The sequence below is a fragment of the Erythrolamprus reginae genome, chromosome Z (genome assembly GCF_031021105.1).
Source record: "Erythrolamprus reginae isolate rEryReg1 chromosome Z, rEryReg1.hap1, whole genome shotgun sequence".
In the NCBI taxonomy this organism is placed as follows: Eukaryota; Metazoa; Chordata; class Lepidosauria; order Squamata; family Dipsadidae; genus Erythrolamprus; species Erythrolamprus reginae.
This window is the reverse complement of record NC_091963.1, coordinates 92,032,626-92,049,947: the sequence shown is the minus strand read 5'-3', so window position 1 is coordinate 92,049,947 and position 17,322 is coordinate 92,032,626. Positions and strand designations below refer to the sequence as shown.

Here is a 17,322-nt window from a genome sequence, read left to right as displayed (position 1 = left end):
AATAATCACACAATCCAATCAAACCAATTGGGGGTGTATGTTAATTTCCCCATGCCTGGCGGCAAAGATGAGTTTTTAATAACTTATGAAAGGCGAGTAGGGTGGGGGCAGTCCTAATCTCTGGAGAGAGTTGGTTCCAGAGGGCCGGGGCCGCCACAGAGAAGGCTCTTCCCCTGAGTCATGCCAGACAACATTGTTTACTCGATGGGACCTGAAGAAAGCCAGATCTGTGGGACCTAATCGGCCGCTGGGATTTGTGTGGCAGAAGGCGGTCTCGGAGATATTCTGGTCCGATGCCATATAGGGCTGGTACACCAGGCAAACCTGGGCAAACGCTCTCCTCACCACAGGTGAGGAGATGGTGCTCTAATGTTAGCTGTGGATCAAGGAGGACGCCCAAGTTGAGGACCCTCTCTGAGGGGTCAATAATCCCCCCCAGGGTGATGGACAGACAGATGGAATTGTCCTTGGGAGGCAAAACCCACAGCCACTCCGTCTTCTCAGGGTTGAGTTTGAGCCTGTTGACACCCATCCAGACCCCAACAGGCTCCAGACACCGGCACATCACTTCCACTGCTTTGCTGACTGGACATGGGTGGAGATGTACAGCTGGGTGTCATCAGCCCTTGGATGATCTCACCCAGTGGTTTCATGTAGATATTGAATAGCAGGAGGGAGAGGACCGACCCCAAGGCACCCCACAAGGGAGTAACCTAGAGGTCGACCTCTGACCCCCCACTAACACCAACTGCGACCGACCGGAGAGGTAGGAGGAGAACCAATAGAGAACGGTGTCTCCTACTCCCAACCCCTCCAGTCAGCGCAGAAGGATACCATGGTCAATGGTATCAAAGCCGCTGAGAGGCCAAGAAGCACCAGGACAGAGGACAAGCCCCTGTCCCGGGCCCACCAGAGTTTCAAGTTTAAGTTTCAAGTTTAATCAGATTTGTATGCCGCCCCTCTCCGCAGACTCGGGGTGGCTCACAGCAATAGCAATACAATGTAAGACAAATCCAATATTTAAATTACTTTAAAAAACACCACAAATTAAAACCAATCATACACACTAGCGTACCATGCATAAATTTTATAAGCCTAGGGGGAAGGAACATGTCAATTCCCCCATGCCTGACGACAGAGGTGGGTTTTAAGGAGCTTACGAAAGGCTAGGAGGGTGGGGGCAACTCTGATATCTGGGGGGAGTTGGTTCCAAAGGGTCGGGGCCACCACAGAGAAGGCTCTTCCCCTGGGTCCCGCCAAACGACATTGTTTAGTTGACGGGACCCGGAGAAGGCCAACTCTGTGGGACCTAACTGGTCGCTGGGATTCGTGCGGCAGAAGGCGGTCCCGGAGATATTCTGGTCCAGTGCCATGAAGGGCTTTATAGGTCATAACCAACACTTTGAATTGTGACCGGAAACTGATCGGCAACCAATGCAGACTGCGGAGTGTTGGTGTGACATGGGCAAATTTAGGAAAGCCCATGATAGCTCTCGCAGCTGCATTCTGCACGATCTGAAGTTTCCGAACACTTTTCAAAGGTAGCCCCATGTAGAGAGCATTACAGTAGTCGAGCCTCGAGGTGATGAGGGCATGAGTGACTGTGAGCAGTGACTCCCGGTCCAAATAGGGCCGCAACTGGTGCACCAGGCGAACCTGGGCAAACGCCCCCCTCGCCACAGCTGAAAGATGTTTCTCTAATGTGAGCTGTGGATCGAGGAGGACGCCCAAGTTGCGAACCCTCTCTGAGGGGGTTAGTGACTCCCCCCCCAGGGTGATGGACGGACAGATGGAATTGTCCTTGGGAGGCAAAACCCACAGCCACTCCGTCTTATCCGGGTTGAGCTTGAGTCTGTTGACACCCATCCAGACCCCAACAGCCTCCAGGCACCGGCACATCACTTCCACTGCTTCGCCGACTGGACAAGGGGTGGAGATGTAAAGCTGGGTATCATCTGCATACTGATGATACCTCACCCCATGCCCTTGGATGATCTCACCCAGCGGTTTCATGTAGATATTAAATAGTAGGGGGGAGAGGACCGACCCCTGAGGCACCCCACAAGGGAGTAACCTAGAGGTCGACCTCTGACCCCCCACTAACACCGACTGCAACCGACCAGAGAGGTAGGAAGAGAACCACTGAAGGACAGTGCCTCCCACTCCCAACCCCTCCAGCCGGCGCAGAAGGATACCATGGTCGATGGTATCGAAAGCTGCTGAGAGGTGAAGAAGCACCAGGACAGAGGATAAACCCCTGTCCCGGGCCCGCCAGAGATCATCCATCAGCGCGACCAAAGCAGTTTCCGTGCTGTAGCCGGGCCTGAATCCTGACTGCTGAGGACCTAGATAATCGGCTTCTTCCAACAACCGCTGGAGCTGGAGCGCCACCACCTTCTCAACAACCTTCCCCATAAAGGGAAGGTTGGAGACTGGTCGATAGTTGTTGAGAATGGCTGGGTCCAGGGAAGGCTTCTTGAGGAGGGGGCGCACAAGTGCCTCCTTGTAGGGAGCCGGGAAGGACCCCCTCCCCAAAGAAGCATTGACAATCTCCTGGACCCAGCTCCGCGTCACCTCCCTGCTGGCCGAAACCAGCCAGGAGGGATACGGATCCAGTAAACAGGTGGCGGAACTCACAGCTCCAATGGCCTTGTCCACTTCATCAGGTGTCACCAGATCAAACTCTCCCCAGACAGGTGGACAAGTACGTGCCCCAGTCACCTCAACTGACTCGTTGTCAGTCGACTCTGTATTCCAATTGGAGTCGAGGTCCGCTCGGATCCGAGCGATTTTATCAGCGAAAAACGTGTTAAAATCCTCGGCACTACTCTGCAAGGGCTCCCCAACTCCCCCCTGATTAAGAAGGGAGCGGGTCACCCAGAGATCATCCATCAGCGCAACCAAAGCAGTTTCTGTGCTGCAGCTGGGCCTGAATCCTGACTGTTGAGGGCCTAGATAATTGGCTTCTTCCAAGAACTGTTGGAGTTGGAGTGCCACCACCTTCTCAACAACCTTTCCCATAAAGGGAAGGTTGGAGACTGGACGATAGTTGTTAAGAATGGCTGGGTCCAGGGAAGGCTTCTTGCGGAGGGGGCACACAAGTGCCTCCTTGTAGGGAGCCAGAAAGGACCCCCTCCTCAAAGAAGCATTGACAATCTCCTGGACTCAGCTCTGTGTCACCTCCCTACTGGCTGAAATCAGCCAGGAGGGACACGGATCCAGCAAATAGGGGGTGGAACTCACAGCTCCAATGGCCTTGTCCACTTCATCAGGTGTCACCAGGTCAAACTCCTCCCAGACAGATGGACACGGCCGGGCCCCAGTCACCTCAACTGACTTGTTGTGAGTCGACACTGCTGTCCAATTGTAATCAAGGTCTGTCCGAATCTGAGCAATTTTATCAGCGAAAAATGCCTCGGCACTACCCTGCAAGGACTCCCCAACTGCCCCCTGATTAAGAAGGGAGCGGGTTACCCTGAACAGGGTGGCAGGCCGGGCTTCTGCTGATGCAATCAAGGCGGCATGATAAACACATCTTACTGCCTTGAATGCCACTTTGTAAGTCTTAATATGAGCTCTTACAAGTGTTCAGTCGGATTCAGATTTACTTTTCCTCCACCGCTTCTCTAGAGGTCTCTTCTGGCATTTCAACACCCAGAGTTTCTTAGTAAACCAAGGAGCCCTCCAGGGTCTAATACCAGACAGAGGTCGCAACAGCGCAATCTGGTCAAGAGCCTCCACTGCAGCTTTATTCCAGACCACAGCAAGAGACTCTGCCGAGCTGTGGATGAATGAGGCCGGTAAAACCCCAAGTGCCCTCTGAAAGCCCTCTGGGCCCATCAGATGTCTGGGGCAGAACCACCTAGTCAGTTCTGCCTCCCTGCAGGGGAGGATTGGAGCCTTGAAGTTAAGCTGCAGCAGGAAATGGTCTGACCAATGACAAAGGCATCTAAGCCCCTTAGTCTCAGACCATCACTCAGCTGCTCTGCGAGAAATATCATGTCGGGCACGTGCCCCCCCTCGTGAGTCGGACCCTCAATTACTTGGTTCAGGTCCATGGCTGTCATGGTGGCCATGAACTCCTGCAACAGTCCAGAGGATTTGCTGAGTGACGGTAGATTCATGTCCCCAAAGACAATGAGTCTGGGGAACTCTACCGCCAGCCCGGCTACCTCCTCGAGCAGCACAGGCAGAGCTGTTGATATGCAACTGGAAGGCAGGTATGTGAGCAACATGCCCACCTGAACCTCTAGCTCCAACTTCACAAGGAGGGATTATAATAGCCACTCCTCCCCCCTTTCCTTGGAGTCATGGCTGATGCCATACCTGAAACCCGGCTGGGCACATTTCTGAGATAGGAACTCCTCCCTCTGGGCCCAGCCAGGTTTCAGTCTCATGTACCAGGTTGGCCTCCTCCTCCAGGACCAAATCCCGGATAAGGAGAACCTTGTTCACAACCGACCTGGCATTGAGCAGCAGCTGCCTGAGACAAGGGCCCGGATTACACTCATCACCAGAGCCCCGGGTTGAGTCCATGGGGCCGGTACAAGGAATTGCTTTCAAATAGTGTTCCCTCGTTCCCCTGGAATGGCTTACCCCATGTCTCCCACCATATCTGCCTCTCCCCAGCAGCACCGGGATGTTCTGGCCCTCTTCCATTCCAGAGACAGGTTCTCCCATCCCTCCTGCCTCAACATCGCCAGGCAAACTAACCCAATCATTCATTCCCTACATTCCATACATGTCATACGTACCTTCCATTTGATCCCAAACATCCATCATTAAAATTCCCCACAATAAATTAATTTTAAAATGTATAAAAATTAAAAATTGGTTAATGGGTCAACTATAAAAATTAACTGAGACAATAATAAATTAGTATCAATGAATATAAAATCAGTTCTTAGTCACTAGTGCAAATTCAACAGTCAATTAATCAATCCAGGTATAGTGTCCTCTATAGATCTTCCATAAGGTCTTAGAGCAGTGGTTCTCAACCTGGGGGTTGGGACCCTTTTTGGTGGTCGAATGACTGTTTCACCAGGGTGACCTAAGAACATGGGAAAAGAAAAATTTAGTGTTAGGAACTAAAACTTCTATTCTGGTGCCTTGGAACATATTTTTACAATCTGACCAATCAGGCACTTACAGTGTGAGTGTCCCTCTGGCCTTCTGGCCAATCAGCTTAAAGCTCTGTTGGGAGAATTTGCTCTAGACTTATGGTTGGGGGTCACCACAGCATGAGGAACTGTATTAAAGGGTCATTGCATTAGAAAGGTTGAGAACCACTGTCTTAGAATCTTAAAGTCTGCTGTATTATATGATATTCCCACAAGGGGCGCAGTTCTTCTATGATCTTTCATAGTGAATAAGAAGATGGAGGGGAGTGGGGGGGGGAGATGACAAAGATGACAAAGCAAGAATTAAACATTGATTAATACCCCCACTCTAATTGGCCTTGATGTTCCTAGGCAGTTTAATTCCATCATTCTCTCCCCCGACACTGGTCGCTCTGGTCGTTCTAGTCTGTTCATTTAATAACAGCTGATGCCTTCCACTCCACGGGCGGCTACAACTCACCTCAGCCACCTCTCTGCTCATACTGGCCACCTGTGTCCTTCGTCCCCCTTCGTCCCCCCTCGGCACCAGCAGCTCTCACCCACTGGTGCCATGCGGGGACTGGGTCGTTGTTCTTAGTTGTTCCTTGCCCACCATATCTCCACGGATGTCCTCTGACACCAACAACAGGTCGCTCCCACTGGCCTGGATCCTCGGCGTCTTTGGCCCCACAACACAGGCAAATTCGCCTCGGTCTCGGCACTGGTCTCCGCTCCGTTCCATTGCCCCTTTGCCTCTCCCGCCTTGGCACCAGTCACTCTATTTAGAAAAGCTGCCTTAACACCATCATTCTCAAACTCCTTTTTAATCTCCTAGTATGCTCAATCATCACAAATTTGTTTTTTCAGCTAGATTATTACATTTGAATTCACTTCCACTAAGTAACATTATGAAGACAAAGAAGATACTAGATCCTCTCTTTTTTTCAAAAATGAGTCATGAAAATAAATTAGATTATCCATGAATATTTTCTTAAGAATGAGATATTTCTACAAAACTGAACTATTACATCATATTTTTCTCTAATAGAAAAAAGAATGATGTTTCTGAGCTAACCTCAGCAACCTACAAAATATTTCTTTCCTGAACCCAGAAATACAATTCTGTACTTGTTTGGTGGAGAGTAAGGGTTTCCAGAAAGACAGTTCCTAGCCTTTTACAGTTGCAGCACTCTTGTGATCACATGATTACCATTTGAGACCTAACCAGTTAGCTTCCAACAGGCAAAATCTATGAGGTAAGACAGATTCATTTAATAGCCATGTGAGTCACTTAACAATTGGAGTGATTAATTTAATAACATGGCTAAAAGATAATAAATTTGGGTGCAACTCACATAATAACCAGCTGGCCTAGCAAAAAACATTCTGTCCCAATTGTACAGAAATTGAGAACTACCTGTATTCAAAACAGGTTATGCAATTCTTCTTGTTTTGTTGTGAATGAATAATTTTGTACAAGAAAAAAGCAATATCAAGGCAGCACATGAACAGAAATGAGTATGTTTTGATACTCCCTTACATATTCTCTTAACATTCAATGAATTAATAATGCATGGCTGTTTAATACACTACACCATCTTTAGTGAGAATGTCTTCAAGGTAAGCATGAATTAGGCCATTTTTCCATATTTCCAAAGAAGAGTGCTTTTGTTTATTTTTAACATTAGAAATTATGTTCTAATAAACTATGATTTATACTTCTAGATAAAACCCAGATCTCCTTTAATAAAGTGTTCTGTTCTCTGGAAAGAAATGAACTAACATTCTTTTTTTGGGGTTGGGAGCAGGCTGTGGGACACGACTGGACAGATCTGGGGAGAGAATCCAGGGAGGAACCATTGCAGGGGAAGGGGAATGGCCCTGGCAAGCTAGTCTCCAGCTGAATGGCATTCATCGTTGTGGAGCAACATTGATCAGCGATAACTGGCTTGTGACTGCTGCTCATTGTTTTAGAGGGTGAGTAAATCTTTCTCCATTACATCTGAAACAATATGTTTAATCAATAAAATTTTCCCAGTTCATTTATGCACAGATGTTACCACTAATACAGTTTGTTTCCTTTGTTCAAAACTAATAAAATTGGAGAAGGGAGAGTGGTGTTTAGTTCCTTATCTCCATTCAATTCTGCTGTTTTCCTAAACACTCAATTTATAAACTCAACGTATTTCTAAATCTTGAAGTTTGATGGAGGTGAGAGTGCAGGAAAAATTGGGAAACAGGTAGCAAGGAACCATTGTGAAGTTTTGTTTACAGTAAATGAAAATGCAAATAGTATTGTATAAACTGTATTCTCTAATGTTTTTCAGTGTCAGAGATGTCAGAAGTTGGACAAGTAGTTTTGGGGCTCGTCTAAGACTTCCAACAATGAGAAGGAATCTTCGTCAGATCATTATTCATGAGCATTATGCTAATAATGTCATGAACCATGAATATGATATTGCTGTTGTACAGATGTCATCCCCAGTGGAGTTAACAACTGCTGTACATCGTGTTTGTCTCCCAGAAGCTTCATATAATTTTCCAGATAATAAGACTTGTGTTGTTACAGGATTTGGTGCTCTTAAAGATGATGGTTAGTAGCTCCCTATTTGGGGCTAGTTGGCTTGTGTGAATAATCATTCTTTGATCATTTGTTAATCACAGTAGAGTTGGTTCCAAAGACATTTCAATTCAATTCAATTTATTAGATTTGTATGCCGCCCCTCTCCGAAGACTCGGGGCGGCTCACAACAACGATAAAAACAATATTATAATGGCACAAATCTAATATTAAAAATAACTTAAAACCCTATCATAATTAAAAAACCAAACAGCACATACATACCAAACATAAATTATAATGAGCCTGGGGGAAGATGTTTCAAATCCCCCATGCCTGGCGGTATAGGTGGGTCTTAAGTAGTTTACGAAAGGCAAGGAGGGTGGGGGCAATTCTAATCTCCAGGGGGAGTTGGTTCCAGAGGGCCGGGGCCGCCACAGAGAAGGCTCTTCCCCTGGGGCCCACCAGACAACATTGTTTAGTTGACGGAACCCGGAGAAGGCCAACTCTGTGGGACCTTATCAGCCGCTGGGATTCGTGCAGTAGCAGGCGGTTCCGGAAGTACTCTGGTCCAATGCCATGTAGGGCTTTAAAGGTCATGACCAACACTTTGAATTGTGACCGGAAACTGATCGGCAGCCAATACAGGCCACGGAGTGTTAAAGATACATGGGCGAATCTGGGAAGCCCCACGATGGCTCTCGCGGCCGCGTTCTGCACAATCTGGAGTTTCCGAACACTTTTCCAAGGTAGCCCCATGTAGAGAGCGTTACAGTAACCAAACCTTATTTATTTATTTGTTTTGTCACGTACATATTGGTGGTATACAAAGATATAATATTTATATACTGTACATGATACTAGTAAAAGAGAAACATTAGGACAGGAGATGGAAGGCACACTGGTAAACTTATGCATGCCCCTTACTGAACTCTTAGGAATCGGGAGAGGTCAACAGTGGATAATCTAAGGATAAAGTTTTGGCGGTTAGGTGATGATACTACAGAGTCTGGTAGTGAGTTCCATGCATCAACTACTCAGTAACTAAGGTGTTATTTCCTACAATCGAGTTTAGAGCTGTTTACTTGAAGTTTGTATCTGTTGTGTACTTATGTTTTGTTGTGGTTGAAGCTGAAGTAGTCAATGACAGGAAGAATGTTGTAGCAGATGATTTTGTGGGCTATGCTTGGGTCATGTTTAAGACGACGTAGTTCTAAGCTTTCTAAAACTAGGATTGTAAGTCTAGTTGCATAGGGTATTCTGTTGTGAGTCGATAAAGTGGAGGGCTCATCTAGTAAAGTATCTCTGGACATTTTCTAGAGCAGAGGTCCCCAACCGCCGGTCCGCGGACCAGGACCGGGCCGTTGGGGGTTTTCAGCCGGTCCGCGGCGCCGCTGCCCTCCCGGCAGAGAACATGCAGGACGGGGTGGGGCGTCGGGCGGTGACGCAGCCCTCCACACTTCTCCACAGGGCGGGGAGAATCAGGAGGCTCCTTTGGTGGCTGGGGGCTGCCTGGCTTTGTGATTTTGGCTGGGGGGGGGAGTTAGGAAGGTCCTACTTCTCCTCCCCCAGCCAAAAATTCAAAGCCTATCTGCTGGATACGGGCGATGAGTGGGACAGAGCGGCGCAGAAGCCTCTTGCAGCAGCTGCCACAGCCACTGGCTTCGGCGCCGCTCGTCCCGCCCATCGCCCGTATCCAGCAGAAGCTACTACCCGAGTGCTCTTGGCCGGCGGGATTCAAAGTGCTGGGGTGGGGGGTGTCCTGACAGCCCCCCCACCCCAGTGCTTCGCCTCCCGCTGGGCGGGCTAGAGGCGGGCAGCGGCGGGGGGCGCGATGGATGAAGGTGCGCCGCTCCCCCGAGAAGCGCATTCGGCAGAGGAAGACTCCGCGAATCCCTCGCGGCTCTGTCGCGAGCGCGTCCTCCTGAGGAGGAAATGGAAGCGAGGGCAACGGAACGGCTGTTCGTCGCGGCCCCTGGTGAGTTATGCAGGGCAGGTCAGGGGCGTCGTTTGCCCGCAGTAAAGATGGTGGTGTTTCCTGTTTCGGGTTTTTTCCCCTCACTCATGAGAGAGAGGAGTCCCACGATTCTGGCCGCTCTTTACTCGCCGGCTTTTTGCCTGTCCCTGATCTCTCTCTCTCTCACACACACACATACACCCCTTGCAGTGTCTTTGGGACACCTCCGTCTCTCCTTCCCCGAGCTGCTTCTCCTCCCACCCCCCAAACCTGCTGCGTCACTAAGCTCCACCCCTCCATAACCCCACCCCCATATGACCAAAGCCCCCCCCCCACCGGGCCGTGGAAAACTGGTTTAACTTAAAGCCGGTCCCTGGTGTAAAAAAGGTTGGGGACCTCTGTTCTAGAGTGTTTATGTCCGAACCCATGCAAAAGTTTTGTATGCTCTGATTAGTAGTGTGAGATTAGAAACTGGAGTAGAAACTACATACAACTAGGTTAACAACTCTTGAAGCCTTTTTGGTGATGCTGTTGCAGTGGGCTTTGGCACTTAGGTTATTTGATATGAGTATTCCAAGGTCTTTAATGGAGTGAGGGTTGTCTGCAAGGTCTTGTTTATTCAGCTTGTATTTGAAGTTCTGATTCTTTTTGCCAATGTGTAGGACTACACTATTATATGGGTTTACTTCCTTTCCTAACCAGGTGTACGAGGGATGCCCAGAAAGTAATGCACCACATTTTTTTTCTTCAACAATTATTTATTGAACACAATGAAACTTACATACAAGAAGGAATTATGTTTCTTCTACACTCCCTATTTTCCCACGTAATCTCCGTTCCATTCTCCAGTGAGACACAAGGACATGTATGCCCTGTCAGTACCACTTCTTATTCTGGTCATGAAGCCATTTCTGCACTGTGTGAATCACCTCTTCGTCTTCTAATGGCCTCACCCTCTGTGCCCAGTGGTTAACCATACTTCTCTTGACTGCAGATTCTCCATAAACTGTACACAAACATTTGTGAATGTTCCCAACAGTTTCTTTCTCCACAGTGAGAATTTCAGTGATGACATGCTGCTTGTAATGTACATCACTTACAGACTTCATTTTGAAACACTGCTGCAGCTACGCTGAAGAAATGTAAAATTTACACACACACACTCGTGACAATTCAAATAATGTATATCTAAAGTTTCACATTCGTACCAATACTGTAGGATGAGAAAAAAAATGTGGTGCATTACTTTCTGGGCAAATTACGGAAGAGAAACACTGGACACCATGGCAATTTGGCCTGGTGATTAAGGCACCAGATTAGAAAGTTGGACACCTTAGGTTCAAGTCCTTCAGTGGAAGCTAGCTGGGTGATTTTGGGCCAGTTGTGCAACTTCCCCCCCTCTCAGAAGAGCCAGTTTCTCTCTTACCTCACAGAGGTATTGTTGTAGAGAAAATAGGGTGGGGAAGGTGTGTTGTGTTGTTGGAAGAAGTTTCCCTGCTGAGAAGAAATAGACATGCAAGCAGTTACCAGAAAAGGATCCTTTAATTCAGGAAGGCAAGAGTCTACGGAGAGGGGAGGCATACAAGTTTAATAAATAATAATTATAATAATAATTGACCCAGCTCCAGCATTCCTGGCTCGCAAGCATCTTGGCTGTGTGTGTGTGTGTGTGTGCGCATGCGTGTGCGCACTTCTGAGCTCTTTATGGTTAATTCCCCTTTGAAGCTCCTGATGAATTTATTTCTGTGCATCTAGTTAAAGTGATTGCCCTGGACCCTGTCTTCCTGCCTTAATGGATTAATCCTGTTCCCAGGGCTTTGTCTTTCCTATCCTAGGGGTTAATCTTGTCTGGGGATAGGTTTCTGGTGCTGTGAGGTTTCTGGCACTGCCCCTTTGGGTATACTTCCCACAGCATGTTTGCCACCTTCATTTTTTTTGTAAAAAATAGGCAAGATAAATAAGTACATAAATCTTCAATTGTGGAAATTAATGTTTCATTCTGAGGTGCTGGTCCTGATAGAGCCCCCGACAGTATTAGGTAGAACACAGAATAACAGAGTTGGAATTTTTTGACAATAATGCGTTGTAGAAGATTAAATTATTACAGGAAAATATCTTTTAAAAGGTTGGAATTTAAAGGATTTTTGATATTATGGATGAAATCACAGACTAAGCATATATGTTTTGTGGTTGTGCTACTCCATAACCTGATAATGATTTTTAATAGATAAAATGTTCCATTTTTATTTGAAAATCAGGTCCCAGTGTTGCTGAACTTCGTCAAACAGAAGTGAAAATTATAAGTAATGAAATTTGCAACAGAAGAAAAGTTTATAATGGAGCCATTTCACCTGGAATGCTCTGTGCAGGATATCTGGAAGGAGGAAAGGATGCTTGTCAGGTAGGTGTAATAGTAATTTAGAAGTCAGCAAAAGCAGTGGTTATCAACTGGTGGTTCGTGGATCAATGATGGTCCACAAGAAAATTTTGTTGGTGTGCAAAAAAATTATTTTCATTTTTTTTATATTGCACTAAATCAGGGATCCTCAAACTATGGCCCCTGAGCCGCATACGTGCAATGAACATGTTTGTTGTGCAGAGAGTCTCCTTCCTCGGGGTATTTTTGTATACGTCAGAGGAGGGCAGAAATTCCAACTTTGGATCTGCTTCAGCCTCCTTGTGCGAGGCTTTGGGCGAAGGTTGATGGTGAAGAGTTGGAGAGCCTTGTTCCAGTGGGAATGCATCATGGTCTGGAACTGGCTGACTATTTCAGCCTACTGAGCCTCCAGGCACCACTACCTGGCCTTGTATTCCTGCAGGTCTTTCCTCTGCTTGGAAAGCCTATGCTCGTAGTCCTCTGTGAGGTACTTCTGCTGAGCCTCCTTCTGGGTCAGATTGAATTTCAATTGAGCCAGCTGTTTTGCCAATTCTTTCTCATGGTGGCTGCTTAACTCCAGCAACTGCTTCCTATTGGGCGCTAAGGACATGTGCATTAAATTCACAGCCAGTATGATCAAGCTGCATCATTGTCGCCTTCTGTAGCTTTTCCCCAGGAATAAATAAGAAGTAGCCAACATTGTAGCAGTTATAAAAAGTCATGGGAAACTCCAGGGAGTATCAGCTGATCACAGAAGTGTTACTTAATACTCTTCATAATGAAAATGTTTGTAATCTTGTCCTTCTTCCCAAGGGACCAGGTTAATCCCATCCCTAGATGGATGATTGATGGGTTTTTCTGCCCTAATTCTGTCAGTTTCTGTTCCTGTCAGTGTGTATGGCTGCATTTCAGCTGCAGCTGTTAAGTGGTGCTATTAACTGAAGGGAGCAAGAGGGGTGAAGGGGAGTAAGAGGGAGAGAGAGAAAGAGAGAAAGGAAGGAAGGAAGGGAGAGAGAGAGAGAGAGAGAGAGAGAGAGAGAGAGAGAGAGAGAGAGAGAGAATCTATCTTGCATGGTTCTCCAAACTGCCTAAGCCAGTGATGGTGAACCTTTGTGCCCACAGCCATAATTCGATGCCTAAGGAGGGCAAAAACAGCTCCCCCCACTGGAGGCCTTATGGAAGCTGGAAACGGACTCTTTCTCAACTTCTGGTGGGCACAATAGGCTCGTATTTTGCCCTCCCCAGGCTCCAAAGTTCCCTGGAGCTGGGGGAGGGTAAAAACGCTTCCCGCATCCCCCCAGAGGCTCTCTGGAAGCCAAAAATACCCTCCCAGAGCCTCTGTGTGAGCCAAAAATCAACTGGCCGGCTCACACAGTGGTCTCCAGATGATCCCATTATATTTTCCTCTAAGAAGATTTTATGTCAAGGGAAATAATTTTAGATGGTATCATGTTTAATAAAACAGCTGTCTATCATGTGACTAAATACACTATAGGTTTTTCTCCTGGTCTTTCTAAAGTGATCTTCCATCCCTTTTAGGGTGATTCTGGTGGACCGTTGGTTACATCTGATTCAAGAGGAATATGGTACCTTGTTGGTATAGTAAGCTGGGGAGATGAGTGTGCTAAGCCAGATAAACCTGGAGTCTATACACGAGTTTCTTACTATCGAGATTGGATTGCTTTCCATACAGGAATCTGAAATAATGATGAATAACTTTATATTAATGTGAAATTGAGATTTTTCTTACAAACAGTCAGATTTGCTCTGGTAAATTCTATTGAATAAGGATTTGTTTTTCTGCTGGAGTCATTAACTCTATTCCTTCCATATTTCAGGTTCATGTGTCATTATATTACATTATAAACACTGTTCATGCGTTATACAAGAAGATGAATAAATTGAACTATTCATCTGGAACTAACAAAATAATTTTGTTTGTAGTTCCTTATGATTCCCATCCTTAAAATGCTGCATTGTGGCACCTACTTGATTGCATTGAATGTTCAACCTTCCTAAGAGTTTTGATAATTTGGTCAATCTTTTGTTTTGTGGTATTATTCAAGGAAAATTGCTGCATCATCCCTACCAGAGGCATAATTCTTTTACAACTGTATTGCAAAATGGAGAAGATTCTTGGGTAAAGAATCCTCCATGGTCTTCCTTAATTCATGTAGCCTGGAAGAGACATGGTATGCAGATTGCGAAAGTATTTAAATAAGAATCAGTTCATTTGCACTCGTCTTGTTATTACATAAAATATGATTACCTTCTTAGATGGTGGTTTCTCATGATCTTTCAATGATCTCCCCCTAATCTGATACTCTCCAGAATGCTTTGAATTGCAACTCCCAACACGGACCATTTTGAGAAAACAGAACTAGAAGCATTTAATACTCAGCAATTCAAACTAAATAACATTTACTTGAGGAGGGAAGAGGAAATTTAATGAGAAAAATATTAGCAAATTACCATGTTAAGTTGATTTTTATTATAAATAAAAATTCCAGTGTTTTATTTATAATTCATTTCAGTTAGAAGAATTGCTAATATAGTTTTCTATGTTTATAATAGCTTTTAAACAACATTGTTAGTTCCTTTTTCTGTATATTTCCTGCTGTTCAGAATGTAACCCAACATTATTTGAAGAGTTAGAAACATTTTTATAAAATACATTTCCTTAATGTAAAATTTAAAGAAAAGTGTGAGACGAAAGAGAAACAATGTAGCAAAAATGATGTGTTTTAATTATACCACCCACAAGGCTTTCTTTTAAAGCTATCCATACATGTTTAAGGGTTATTATTTCTAAGTAATAATGTTTAAAATGCAGTAATATTTTTGAATTCAATGAGATTAACATTATTAAGACATGTTTCTTGCTTTGGTGAATATTCAATTTAACAAAAATATTATTTTGCACTGCAATCCATGTGTTATCGTTAATGATCACAAATCCCATAAATAAACACCACGTGACCAGTAAAAACTTTATCATTCTGGAATCAAAATATGTGTAACAAATCATTTATATTTCCAGTCTTTGGGTCCGCTGGCCAAGTTTGATGTTTCAAACTAACTCTAAATCAGCCCTCTTAGAATAGTGGAACCCCTAAAATAATTTTACGGCTTCAGAAAACTTCTGAATATTTAGGTTCAAATGTAGGCCAGAAGTTACAAAATTATTATATTCATTTTATGTGTAGTCATGTATATATGCGTTAAAAGTATTCTTAAACTAAAAATAAAGAATTAAACTTATCCTTTCCCCACCTCCATCTTTGTTCCCCATGGGTGGATCCTGCTACCACTGGTATCTGAGCCAACCCAACCCCTGATCTCCTGCACTTGCTTGCTCACCAAGTTGCTACACCAGAAGAAAAACAGAGTGGCAAGCTGGCATGCTAGCAAGGAATGTCCCAGCACAGATGCCCAATGGTTGCTCTCCTCTTGAGTGCACATTCCCACCACTTGCTTCTCTTCTCTTTGCTTCTCTTCTCTTCTCCCCTCCACTCTCCTCCCTCCTCCCTTCTCACTCACTACTTAATGTGGATTTTGCTCACCTCACTGGCATGCATTTGAAGTATTTCATTAGCATAATTTAGGAACTCCCAGGGAACTTGAACCTTAAATTATCTACTGTTGATGTCTCCCCTTTTCTAAGAGTCTATAAGGGGTGTGCATAAGTGCACTATTGTGCCTATCATCCCTGTCCTTCTGTCCTATTATCCTTTTTATCACTTCTTTATACTTTGTTATGTTAATACAAACTATAATTCTACATTTGTTTGACAAATATAATAAAATAAATGAATAAAATAAAATAAACCTCTGGTGACCTCTAATGAAATCCTAGAATTCCACAGAATTCTGGTTGAGAAACCTTCATCTAGATCCAATATATCTTTTTGTATGCAAGAGAATGAAAGTTAAACAAGCATCTAGGTCAAGGGTGTCAAACTCAAGGCCCCCGGCCCGTATCTGGCCCACAGGTTGCTTAAACCTGGCCCGTGTGGCAGGCCTCAAGACAGCAAAGAACCAGTCCACAGTGCCTCTGGCAGCCAAAACAAGGGAAACAAATTAGATATTACAGGCATCTTGCTGTTATGCATCATAGGCAAGATCTTTGCCCACGTGTCTTTTCTTTTTCCAGCTAAATTAGGATGCTTTATAAATAAAAAGAAATATTTATTAGATTGATACTCAACTTTTGTATTCAGTTGATATTAAATGCAGTTAACAATAGCTAAAATATAGAAAATAAAATAGAATTTAATTTTTAAAAAGTGAAAAATATTAACAACTGAAACTCTGAGGTAAGTGAAAATTGATTTTTGTATAAAAATATGATGAAATATTGAAAAGTCATTCCTGAATTGAAAGATATCCTGCTTTGTAATTCTAGGTGTGTTAATTGTACTAGTACTAGTTGACTGATGTTGGCTAAATTTGGGATTTTAGAGAACAAAGTGGATAGATCTAAACTACTTGGAGGTAATCCAACTTTGTAATAGATTATCAATACTTCAAATAGTACTAACTATGGAACAACAGTAGTAGAGTCCGACTGCCTCCAGTACATATGAGTTTCCTGAATGCAGAAAGGTAGGAAATTCTGCAGAGATGGTAAAATACAGCCAAAAAATGAGATAAATAGATGATAGATAGATAGATAGATAGATAGATAGATAGATAGATAGATAGATAGATAGATAGATAATAGACAGACATGTAGACAGATAGATGTACACTTAGATGTAGATGTAGATATGATTGACAGACAGCTATAGAAATAGATATATTGATAGATAGGTATGATAGATAATAGATAGGTAGGTAGGTAGGTAGGTAGGTAGGTAGCTAGGCAGGCAGGCAGGCAAATATAGATGGGTGTTGATAGATGGTAGGTATAGATAATGAATAGACAGACAGACATAAAAGATGCAGATATATATATATATATAGATATATAGATATAGATATATAGATATATAGATATATATATATATATATATATAGAGAGAGAGAGTTTTATAGATATACGAAGTGAAAGGCTGCATTTACCTTTCCCCATTGGATTTGTTCCAGAAGCCAGCGCATACAGGTGCGTGTGGCAACAGGTGCACACATCCCTGTGCGAGTTTTTGCTTCTATGCATGCCCAGAAGCAAAGAAACATTGAAAATCTCTGAAATCACGTGCAAGTGACCTTGTGCAAGATTTTGACAATTTCTGCCAATTTCTTTGCTTCCATGGATGTGCGGAAGCAAAATCTCACACAGTGGTGTGCAGGGGCGTGCATGTACATGGGGGGGGGAGGAATACACAGA

The 17,322-nt window shown here is 44.5% G+C and overlaps 1 protein-coding gene across 9 annotated transcripts in view; it reads left to right on the top strand.

The window, feature by feature from the left end:
• LOC139153266 (transmembrane protease serine 11E-like) overlaps positions 1-15,254 on the top strand; it is a 90,550-nt gene extending 75,296 nt beyond the window's left edge. For all 9 annotated transcript variants that reach the window (XM_070726995.1, XM_070726993.1, XM_070726987.1 and 6 more), the window contains 4 exons: positions 6,908-7,076; positions 7,427-7,692; positions 11,875-12,017; positions 13,533-15,254. In XM_070726995.1, the coding sequence (XP_070583096.1) occupies positions 6,908-7,076; positions 7,427-7,692; positions 11,875-12,017; positions 13,533-13,694 (740 nt within the window). In that variant the 3' untranslated portion in view covers positions 13,695-15,254. The remainder of the gene's footprint in view (positions 1-6,907; positions 7,077-7,426; positions 7,693-11,874; positions 12,018-13,532) is intronic.
• The last annotated feature ends 2,068 nt before the right edge of the window (positions 15,255-17,322 follow it).